Source organism: Ptychodera flava, chromosome 8, assembly GCF_041260155.1.
Source record: "Ptychodera flava strain L36383 chromosome 8, AS_Pfla_20210202, whole genome shotgun sequence".
Lineage (NCBI taxonomy): Eukaryota > Metazoa > Hemichordata > Enteropneusta > Ptychoderidae > Ptychodera > Ptychodera flava.
This window is the reverse complement of record NC_091935.1, coordinates 4,958,298-4,971,136: the sequence shown is the minus strand read 5'-3', so window position 1 is coordinate 4,971,136 and position 12,839 is coordinate 4,958,298. Positions and strand designations below refer to the sequence as shown.

General features: G+C 35.9%; 1 protein-coding gene across 1 annotated transcript; it reads right to left on the bottom strand.

Moving 5' to 3' along the window:
* Positions 1–7,605: 7,605 nt before the first annotated feature.
* LOC139138255 (uncharacterized) lies at positions 7,606–12,432 on the bottom strand. Its single transcript, XM_070706561.1, has 5 exons — positions 12,221–12,432; positions 11,068–11,201; positions 10,355–10,527; positions 9,752–9,897; positions 7,606–8,017 (listed from the first exon to the last, which is right to left on the bottom strand). Exons 2-5 carry the CDS (start codon positions 11,103–11,105, stop codon positions 7,643–7,645), a joined length of 732 nt encoding a protein of 243 aa, XP_070562662.1. The 5' UTR covers positions 11,106–11,201; positions 12,221–12,432; the 3' UTR covers positions 7,606–7,642.
* Positions 12,433–12,839: the final 407 nt, after the last annotated feature.

The window sequence follows — 12,839 nt, the reverse complement described above, 5'->3', positions numbered from 1 at the left end:
GGTACAAAGTAAATATTTGTTACATTGTCTGACTAGTAATAGTATGATCAAGTATTTGGTAAATTAGCCTGGGCCCCAACTGTGGTTTTTCAGACATGAGCATGTCGATGACATTCTATGAACACAATAACAGAAAGCACACCCTCAGCCTGGTCTAATCTGCACAAAATATCTCAAAGATATCATGGACTTTAATAATTTGAAATTGACAGACTTAAAATGTTGCTCAATTTATCATAAATGGAACAGTCAATTGTTCTCTTACTTTATCAAGAATGAAATTCAGTTGGCCACAACACAAAATTATGGAGAAACAAATTACCTAACATTTGCCAGTATTCGAAATTCAAAATGGCTGCCATAATTTTGAAAAAATTAAAATGTTAATATTTTTCTTACTCAGAGAGCTTAAGAATGAGCCCTCAAATGGTAGACCAGAATCGGCACATTTCACGTGAAGTTAAATGTGGAGAGGAATGATAAAAGTCATACAGTTTTCGAAAAATTATGCAATACTTATAAAAATAGCGTCAATGACACTGTAGCTCCCATCCTGGACTATTTAGTGTTTGTTCTCTGGTCAGATATTTGAACATGTGTGAAAGGGATAAAGTGCATGAAGTGAAAATACTTAAATGAAATGTACTGGAGACAGTGAAATATGTTTAATGTAATTATTCAGAATATAAAATGGAAAAAATACAGAATTAGATATATCGAATACTGTGATACAACCATTAACTCAACAAGTCATTTACAATGACATAGTCCCCACTTGTAATAGGAGTATTAGTCTTGATGGGGCAGGAAAATGTGGTCATTAAAGGGGAAGTTCACCAAGGATGATTTTTACATATATGCTAGCTTTGTGGTCACTTACCCCGGAAAAGCTATTTTCGCCATTTATAACTTGCACGATTTTTACAAAAACCTATAGAAATAGTACAGGAAGTTGCCCATGTAATTTGAATCATGGCAAAAAAGCGCCAAGCTTGGAGCTTGCATCATGTGATATGGAAGGCACCATCTTCGGATGGGTATGGCCCCCACATTGTCCACTCACAGTAATACAGTAGTAAACAGCAACACACAAAATCTCACAGTGGACAGTTTATTATAAGTGATTCACCGTTTATGCAAGGATACTCAGTATAAACAAAAGTTATGTAAATACGCATAGCCTGGTTTAAGCATGGGTGAGTGGACAATGCCATACCCATGGGAAAATGGTGCCTTCCATATCACATTATGCAAGCTCCAAGCTTGGCGCTTTTTCCCCCATGATTCAAATTACATGGGCAACTTCCTGTACTATTTCTATCGGTTTTTGTAAAAAAGTGCAAGTTAGAAATGGCGAAAATAGCTTTCCGGGGTAAGTGACCACAAAGCTAGCACATATGTAAAAATCATCCTTGGTGAACTTCCCTTTAAGAAGTATCACTGGAGTATATATGTTGAGATCTATGGGCACATAGGTCTTGTCGTTGTTCCCAATTTGAAACACATGAGGCATGTCTAAGTTATGGTTCTAAATCGGGAAAAAAGATCAGACCTCTAGCAGTATTGGGCAGCCAAGAAATCATATGCGCATTATAAATGAGGTACAAGATGTGACATCTTAAGGTCTAATATCCTATCAAAATTGCAGGGTATAGAACTTGTGGTTACTGAAATATGCATATATATGTATAATCAAGGTCAAAGGTCATCGAGGTCACATGACATTTTGAAAAAAAAAATATATTGCTAATTAATCCCAATATGCCAAAAAATCAGATCTCTAGCTCTATTCGCTTGCCCAGAATTAGATGTGTACATAATTAATGAGGTAAAGCGTGTGTTGTCATAAGGTCTCCCATCCTACTAAATACAAAGGACATAGCACTTGTGGTTACTTATTTATTGACATAAACATATATTTTAGGTAAAAGGTCATCGAGATCACATGACATTTGGTCAAAAAATTTCTCTCCTATAGTTATCCCTATATACCAAAAATCAGACATCCAGCTCTATTGGCTCGCTCAGAATGAGATATGCACATAATTATTGAGGTACAGTATGTGGCGTCATAAGGTGTCCAATCATACCAAACATGAAGGGTGTAGCACTTGTGGTTACCGAGTTATGGAAAAATATGTATATTTGAGGTCAAAGGTCACCGAGGTCACGTGACATTTTGTCAAAAAAAATTGTTTTGCTAAGTTATCCCTATATACCAAAAATCAGACCTCTAACTCTATTGGCTCGCTCAAAATTAGATGTGCATAATTAATGAGGTACAATATGTGGCGTCATAAGGTGTCCCATCATACCATATATGAAGGGTGTAGCACTTGTGGTTACTGAGTTATGGACAAATATGTATATTTGAGGTCAAAGGTCACCGAGGTCACGTGACATTTTGTCAAAAAAATTGTATTGCTAAGTTATCCCTATATACCAAAAATCAGACCTCTAGCTCTATTGGCTCGCTCAAAATTAGATATGCGCATAAGTATGAGGTACAATATGTGGCGTCATAAGGTGTCCCATCATACCATACATGAAGGCTGTAGCACTTGTGGTTACTGAGTTATGGACAAATATGTACATTTGAGGTCAAAGGTCACTGAGGTCACGTGACATTTTGTCAAAAAAATTATTTTGCTAAGTTATCCCTTTATACCAAAAATCAGACCTCTAGCTCTATTGGCTCGCTCAAAATTAGATATGCGCATAATTAATGAGGTACAATAAGTGGCGTCATAAGGTGTCCCATCATACCATACATGAAGGCTGTAGCACTTGTGGTTACTGAGTTATGGACAAATATGTATATTTGAGGTCAAAGTCACCAAGGTCACATGACATTTTGTCAAAAAAATTGTTTTGCTAAGTTATCCCTATATACCAAAAATCAGACATCTAGCTCTATTGGCTCGCTCAAAATTGGATATGCGCATAATTAATGAGGTATAAGATGTGGCGTCATAAGCTGTCCCATCATACCATATATGAAGGGTGGTAGCACTGTGGTTAATGAGTTAAGGACAAATATGTATATTTGAGGTCAAAGGTCATCAAGGTCACATGACATTTTGTCAAAATATCCGAGATATCTGCGTGAACGGATGGACTCACGGATGGACGAACAGACGGACATGACCCAATCTATAAGCTCACTGGACTTCATCCGTGGGGACTAAAAATTGTGTCACTGCATCCCTTTTGCAATATGAATACGATGAGAAACTAAATTTTATTTTTTGTGGCCTTATACATGGGAGTCTATGGAGATCTGCCTTATACATGGGAGTCTATGGACGTGTAAACTAAAAATATGCAAATTTCACCACGATTTGCCCAAATTTGGGAAAGGTCACTCCTATGCACTTCCATACCAAGTTTCAAATCAATCGGACTTGTGGTTTCAGAGCAGGAGATTTTTTGACCAAAAATGGGAGAAAATTACAAAAAAATAGCGTCAATGACACTGTAGCTCCCATCCTGGACTATTTAGTGTTTGTTCTCTGGTCAGATATTTGAACATGTGTGAAAGGGATAAAGTGCATGAAGTGAAAATACTTAAATGTAATGTACTGGAGACAGTGAAATATGTTTAATGTATTTATTCAGAATATAAAATGGAAAAAATACAGGATTAGAAATATCGTATACTGTGATACACCCATTAACTAAACAAGTCATTGACAATGACAGTCCCCACTTGTAATAGGAGTATTAGTCTTGATGGGGCAGGGAAATGTGGTCATTAAGAAGTATCACTGGAGTGTATATGTTGAGATCTATGGGCAAATAGGTCTATGTCGTTGTTCCCAATTTGAAACACATGAGGCATGTCTAAGTTATGGTTCTAAATCGGAAAAAAGATCAGACCTCTAGCAGTATTGGCCAGCCAAGAAATACATATGCGCATAATACATGAGGTACAAGATGTGACATCTTAAGGTCTAATATCCTATCAAAATTGGAGGGTATAGAACTTGTGGTTACTGAGATATGCATATATATGTATAATCAAGGTCAAAGGTCATTGAGGTTACATGACATTTTGAAAAAAAATTATATTGCTAATTAATCCCTATATGCCAAAAAATCAGACCTCTAGCTCTATTCACTTGCCCAGAATTAGATGTGTGCAAAATTAATGAGGTAAAGCATGTGTTGTCATAAGGTCTCCCATCCTACTAAATACAAAGGACATAGCACTTGTAGTTACTTATTTATTGACATAAACATATATTTTAGGTAAAAGGTCATCAAGGTCACATGACATTTGGTCAAAAAATTTCTCTCCTATAGTTATCCCTATATACCAAAACCAGACATCCAGCTCTATTGGCTTGCTCAGAATGAGATATGTGCATAATTAATGAGCTACAATATGTGGCATCATAAGGTGTCCAATCATACCAGATATGAAGGGTGTAGCACTTGTGGTTACTGAGTTATGGACAAATATGTATATTTGAGGTCAAAGGTCACCGAGGTCACATTACATTTGTCAAAAAAATTCTCTCCTATAGTTATCCCTATATATCAAAAATCAGACCTCTGGCTCTATTGGCTTGCTCAAATTAGATATGCACATAATTAATGAGGTACAATATGTTGCATCATAAGGGTCCCATCCTACTATACTGTGAAGGGTGTAGCACTTGTGGTTACTGAGTTATGGACAAATATGTATATTTGAGGTCAAAGGTCACCGAAGTCATTCACATTTTGTCAAAAAAATTGTATTGCTAGGTTATCCCTATATACCAAATATAGTTATCAAAACAAACCACCAATTGTATGAAACATGGACCTAAATACAGACAGACTGACATTCACAGACTGGCACAGAGTGATGACATTGACCCCAAGTGTGCCTTGGCCCATGGAGAGTGATAAAGATATAACAAAAAGCTGAATGTAATGATAAAATAGTTAAGTATAGGCCTACAGACACTGAGGTGAATATGTTACAGCAATTTGATTAGTTTCTTTTCGTTTTCTACCTCTGTGATAATTTTTAAGACAATCAACTGCAAGGCAGTTTTAATATCTAATTGACATAACTTAATTTAATATTTAATATTTAATTATTTTATATAATTTAATTGACATACATGTTATCTTTTACAAGCACACAGCAAACTGTTCTTGATTTTTCATTTACATATTTGACATAGACTGAAATACATAACATGCAACCAATATTTACATTTTGCCCATGCACCAGATACATGGAGAGATTTCAACATGCAATCATTAACTCAGAAACCCTATAGGGAAAAGTAAACATTGTTTCCTTCCAGAACAGCTGGTATATCCACATCTGGAGCAACTTACAAACTTAACCAATTACACAAGGATGATGACACAAGAGATAAAGTTAAACTGTGGTGAACTTGACTATTCCTTTCAAATCCTTACCTAACTTGATTGACATCTTAAACTAAAATACACTGCATGTTTAATGGCACACAAAAATACATCAGGGGTGTACGATTGATAAAAGGGGGTTGTCTGGAAGATTGATGAGGAACATCTTTTTTATCCGATACACTGTACATTCTTTTTTTCCCACTATCCCACCTTTTCTTTTTGACAAACCTTCTGTGGCTGATTTTTTATTGACATTTGTTTGGATTTTTTTCAAAATCTGCCAGGACCCCCCCCCCCCTCCATCACTCTTTAACATTGAAAAAAACTTTGAGTATATTTGTTGGAAACCAAACCTGCTGAAATCACCGCAGCTATGTTTTCTCATTATTTTTACCGCATTTCAACACCAAATACAGTTTACCATTTCAAATGCTTACTGAATCACAACATTATCTTAAACATAGGGCCAATGTCCCTGAAGCTACTATAGACATGGATACAAAATTAAGTATTTCCTGACTGTATGAAATCATCTCACTAAGGTCATCCTAGGGACCTGTTAACCAAATATTAAAGCTGTCTGACCAGCGGTTTTGAAAAAAACAAGCGACCCAATAGTCGACAGAGCTCTGCTGTGTTATGTAGAGAGCAACTTTTTGTGACATATGTATTGATGAAGATGGTTGAGATCTTTGATAGCTCATTTACAGGGTGGCCTGACCTAAAATGGCAACATTAGCTGCAAAAATACAAAATTGATGATTTCATCATAATTATGTATAAAAATGTATACAAAATATCAAGCTATCACATGAGTAACTTTTGAGAAACAAATATTTTGACCAAAAATGGCAAAAATTGACCCAAAAATACAAAAATTGAAGATTTCATCAAATTTCACTATATCACACTAGGAGAACCCCAGGAACCTGTATACCAAATATCAAAGGCATCAGACAAGTAGTTTTGAGAAACACATTTTTTGACCAAAATGTCAAAAATTGCACCAAAAATACAAAATTGCAGATTTCATCATATATTCTATATATCATATTTAGTTTATCTGTGGGAACCTGTATACCAAATATCAAAACTGTCAGACGAGCGGTTTTGATGAAATAAATTTTTGACCAAAAATGACAAAAAAATTCCTTAAAAATACAGATTTGCATATTTCATCACAATTTGAACAAATCCAAATTGGGTTATCCCTAGAGACCTGTATACCAAATATCAAAGCTGTCAGACGAGCGGTTTTGATGAAATAAATTTTAGACCAAAAATGACAAAAAAATTCCTTAAAAATACAGATTTGCATATTTCATCACAATTTTAATAAATCCAATTTGGGTTATCCCTAGGGACCTGTATACCAAATATCAAAGCTGTCTGACCAGCGGTTCATGAAGGAGAAGATTTTTTACCAAAAACGCCTTTTTTGGCACTAATTTGTATATTTTCAACAATATCAAAAAATCAAAAAAAGCACAATTATTTCAGGTCAGCCCAAAGTACTTACATGCTAATTTTTCATGTAATCTGCTCAGTGGTTATTGAGATTTTCAATTTTGACTGTTTTTACATTTTTTCACTTAATTTGCATATTTTTGGCAATGACAACTTCATTTGAACAAAATCTCATCTACAGCCCATCATTCATGTACACACCAAATATCAAGATGAAATGTGCAGCGGTTTTGGAGTTTTTGATGTTGACGGACAGACATACAGACATACAGACATACAGACATACAGACATTTCCCTAGCCTATAAGAATAGCTTCCATTGCCATATATACATATGGCTATGGGAGCTAAAAATTCATGAAAAATAGCAAGTCCAAGATACTGACCCAAGATGTGCACAATCATTTCATGTCAGCCCAAAGTACTTACATGCTAATTTTTCATGTAATCTGCTCAGTGGTTATTGAGTTTTTTCAATTTTGACTGTTTTGACATTTTTTCACTTAATTTGCATATTTTTGGCAATGACAACTTCATTTGAACAAAATCTCATCTACAGCCCATCATCCATGTACACATCAAATATCAAGATGAAATGTACAGCGGTTTTGGAGTTTTTGATGTTGACGGACAGACATACAGACATACAGACATACAGACGTACAGACGTACAGACATACAGACATACAGACATACATACATACAGACATTTTCCTAGCCTATAAGAATAGCTTCCATTGCCATATATACATATGGCTATGGGAGCTAAAAACTATGACAATAACACAATAAGTACTTATCATAGGAAATATCTGTAATCATAGTAAAAACTACTTACGTTGTAGAAACCAACGACATCTGTTTTGACACTGTTCAATAAGCTGTTTACACGCTCAATAACATTTTCTGCCTGTCTGTACACACTTGACATCCCAGTATACATGCCGACAGTACTCGTCAATGAATCTCTGGCAACAAAACGAATACCAGCCACATCTCTTCTCAGATGTCGAAGTGAACTGTCGAAATCTTCAAAAATTTTAATCACTGAACTTGATGGCTGAAGAAATGCTTCTTTGAAATCATTGAAAGGATCCTGAATGGAACTGATGACCTCTGAAACTGTTTCATCGTATGCTACGGCCAGCAAGTCCTTGCTGTAATATGTTGAATCCTAATGGAAAAGCAACACTTTGATAATTGGAAACATACCGTAATATGGAGTGCACAATTGCCATTATTTGTGTTGCCTTATTGAACACATCACATTTTTATTGAGAAAGCAAAATATGAGTCTATCCACAAGAAAAGTCGAACAAATATAAAAAGATATCGGAATATGAAATCATAAAATGATCTCCAGTGGTCACATATCACAATGTCCATCAGAGAATATAACTGTTATTTTTAGTAATTTTGACCTGATAGTGTTTCACAAAAAACCCAAAAAATCCAGACACTGTAAATTTTACAAAAATACCGCAATTATATGGTGTCGCTCAAATTTGATCAGAATTGGTATATACCAGTATGGTTACCAATGATCAACAATAAATGTTGTTTCTATCTGTTCAGTGGAGGAAAATTCTACGCTGATGTTATGACAATGATTTCTGCACAGTACAACCAGAAAAACAACAAGAAATATTTAAACCAGAAAAACAAGAATGACAAAAGTAATTAAGGTCTAACTTTAGGTACTGGAGGTCAACTTTAGCAACATGAATAGCAGAAACAAGCCCCTCTTAGTTTAGTATAGACGGTCTTCCCCCATCTACTGTCTATGGTTTCAGCTGGTCTGTTAATATGTAACAGTTCATAAACAATGACAGGAAATGAGTCAAGATCAGTGGAGTTGGCCTGTTTCTATATGCCTCCCGCAGATTTGCAGGATTTCACTTTTTCTTACCTCATTTGCACATTTTTGACACTTATGTGTTCATTTGAACAAATTCACATCTCAACCCCTGCATCTACCTGTACACCAAATACTGAGATGGTAGCTTTGGCGGTATGGGAGCCTTTGTGTGTGACGGACATACATCCGCACATACCCACAAATATACAGACATACAGACATGCAAATCAGATGCAAATGAACTGATTCAGCTTATACGATAACCTCACATTGGTATACCAAATGTGAGCTAAAAAAATACAATTTTGACAAACATACACCCATGGCAACTTTACTGTTGATTAAGTCTGTTTGGTGCAAGCAGAAATTCTGTCTATAGCAGAAGGGTGAAAACAGTTAATCTACCAAATATCAGTGGTGATAATGATTTTACTATCGGCACCCCGTGGACATGATTAGCCTGAAATTGGCATTTCAGTATTCGCTAAAGTTCATGTGTTTGAAACGTAGCCAGTGTTAGAGAGCATCACATTTTGTAGGAGCTTTCTGGCACAGTGTCTTCTCCATGTCGGTTGAAGGGAACCTGTCCTGATCGCCATATCTCTCACAAACTTTTCTGGCCCCTAGCACTATATCTTAAAAACACTTGCTTGTTTCTTTTTAAACTCCTCATGGTACCTCGATAGATGCCAGATTGCCACGTCATTCTTTTATATTTTGTACAATCAAGCTTGCTACGTCCTCACTGAAGGGTTTACCCTGATGGTATTCACAACTGTTATTATGTATTGTCTGAGTGCAGGCTGACAGTGCCTCTGCTGTGGTGGTGTGACCGATTTGAATTGGGTGGGCGAGACATTTTAGTAGAGTGTTATCTCAATCCTGACAGCGGGACACCTATAGTGAACCTTACATTTATTACACCAACCATCACTGTTTTTCTTTAATACAAACAGAATCTCAGTATGCATCAACTGGGCTGAATGAACAGTAAAGTAGCCATGGATGTACGTACGCATTCCCATTTATCATGACTATTGCTAGACATACCTGGAAAATATTTGCATCAAATGTCACCTTACTCTTCAATGCTGTGGTCACTTTTAAAAAGTCATCTTTAACACTCATTATTCCTATTTTCCCCGTCACTGTGGATTCCACATCATAATCTATGTCAATTTCACTCTTATATGGCCCTAGCGTAGGAAATATCAAATATATATTATATGAACACACTGCCCTTGCATCTTCCACTATACCATGGTTTTAAAACAAGTCACAGCATGTTATGGGCACATACCAGTACATGCAGTGATGTTACATTATAAAGTACCATAAACTGGAGAGATGCAATCACTTTAAAATTTGTTCTTGTTCAGACAACATGAATGATTTAGGAATTCTGATAATATTCCTGAAGTTCCCCAATCTGATTGCATCAATACACTAATCCAGTAAAATGACTGGGTAATGCTGGTAGCATTTAAAGGGGAGACCCACCTTCGCAAACACTTATAATTAACCTGATTTTTCACCATTAAAATGATACCTCTGTATCAACCTTTTAAAAAACACTCCATCATACCTGTCTGACTCTTACCCTATTAAATGCCTGAATTCGAATGGTAACATCGAGGAAAGATGTTTCCTTACCTGAATCGATTGTGTAATCATTTCTCCCAGAGATAGTTGTACTTGAGCTAAGCAACATTGCAACTCCATTTTCATGTTTCCAGTCCAGAGGGCTTGGCTCCAGGGTGATTGTCTTCCGGTTGTATGCATTACGTTTGGTTCTTGCATTGGTTCCATTAAAGTGATCATTATCACTGAAAGTTGATGATCAAAAATTGAATATTTGATGCTACCACGTGGCAAATTCAGTAAGGCATATGGTCAGAGAGCCTTTTCTATTAAATTTGTATGTTTTCTCTGTTTAACTGACTGCAATCTGAAATTTGGGATGCTATAACTGTGGGCTGTTTTAAATAGGACTTAACGAGAAGAACACTCTTTTTACTCAGTATATATGTAACTTTCATTTTCTCTTCAGTTCTAATTTTTAAACATCCTGAGACATCTACCAAGTGCACTTTTGTTACATGTTTGTCCACTACACAGTTATGAATCTCTCTCTCTCTCTCTCTCTCTCTCTCTCTCTCTCTCTCTCTCTATATATATATATATATATATATATATATATATATATATTATATATATATATATATATATATATATATATACAGACGCCACTGACTTCAGCTTACATGAAAACTTCACATTGGTATACCAAATGTGAGCGTACTACGTATTCTTAGACTATTATTTTGTAATTTTTAGAAGAATAGCCTCTCAGTTTTACCACAGACCTCAATTTTGATACAGTCTCTGCCTCCTTTTGGACCATGTTTCCATGCTGGTGTCTTTCATAAGCCCTTAGAGCTGCAGACCGTATATTCACATCTTGATCAGTTACTGCAGTTTTAAATAATTTTTCAGCTGCCTGTAATAATTGATATGGTGCAACTTAGTAATTGTTAACTGGAAAAATGTGCTGTATTGTAGAAAATTACATTATGAGGTATGCCAAAGAGGTAGTGGTTCATGAAAGACAATAATCATGTTAAAGGATCGAAGTGGCTCTTTTTGACCTGTTGTGGTATCAGGAAAACATGGAATACTTTCATTAAGTCAGTCAGTGTACAAAATGATGATGGTTAATAACTGCAAAGTGTCGAAAATTACTATTTGGTGAATGCAAACAGATTATTTTACTTGTGGCATCTCTAGACAAAATGGACTATTCCAACTTCAGTTGCTTTCCTATGACAAATAAATGTTGCCACAAGGCTTGCACAAGGTCTAAAACTTTATGTAACAGTGTATGTTTAGCCATTCATGATGAAACTTGTGCAGAGAACTTTATTTTTTAGTAAAGACTGTAAAATCTGTTAACCAGGGCTTGAAATTAACTTTTTCCTCTCGAAGTCCACTTGTCACAGCCATACAGCCAAGTGACAATGGCTGGTAGCTGATGCATATTTTAGTTTTGTGGACCTTTTTCGTTAACGAGAGAAGATAAAGCTATTTTTCAAGATTCTGCCCATGAAGTGAATTTGTCAGTCACATGATGTGAATACTTGCACACCTTTATTACCCAAAGGAAACTGGTATATTTGACGACAGTGATACTAAAAAGTTTGGTGACCTATAATTGTATTGACGACCCGTTTCATTCTCAGAGTTGCGTGCCAATTTTGATAGTCATCATGGCAATGTCCACCACCTTCTCAGCAGGGCTAAAATCAGACTATAGACTTTCTGTAGTAGGGAGAAGTTTGTGATTGATACATGATCAAAATGCAATGAGAATACGTTTTCATTGGCTATCATTTCTGCGCCTGTCATCCAAGTACATCAGTTGAGATATTGAAACTTTGTTGCAAAGTTCTGCTGGTAGATTTTTCGATTTTTGTCCATCTTATATGCTGAGTTTTGGTACCAACGACAAATTCACTGTACCTTTATGTGTTTGAACTTTGCTATTGATGTAACAGCTGCCAGTCGAAGTTGTAGCGGATACTTGTCACCTTCCAAATATGTTGTTATCAGATGAAATGATGAATCACTTTCAGCATTACCAAGCGCCAAAATTTTTGCCACTTCCTGCTTGACGATTTCTTGATGTTCATCTTTTGATGAAAATTTCCTCAAATGAAGGAGCTCTTCAAGATCTGAATAAAGATAATGCTGTCTTGTACAGTATCAAGGTACACTAGATTATTTGAATACAAGAAATCTCAATACTCATGCAATTTCATCGCATTTAAACAAGTGATCGTTGATGACACAGTCCCCACTTGTTAATGGGTACTTTGACAACAAGTCTTCGAAGAGGACAAAGTCCTTTTCTTTGACTGCGATGTAGATGGAGCTTCATGTGATGGCTGAGAATAAGTTTGTAGCAGAGTTATGGTTCAACTGTTGAATTGTTCTCGTGATATCTAAAGACAGTATTGATGGCAAATAGCAATAGTAATGGTAGTGACAGCCATACAAAATGAAATACCTCAGTGGAATTGGATGGGTCAACGTGCCACATGCAATCATATATGCTCTTAATATACAAAGAAAACATTGC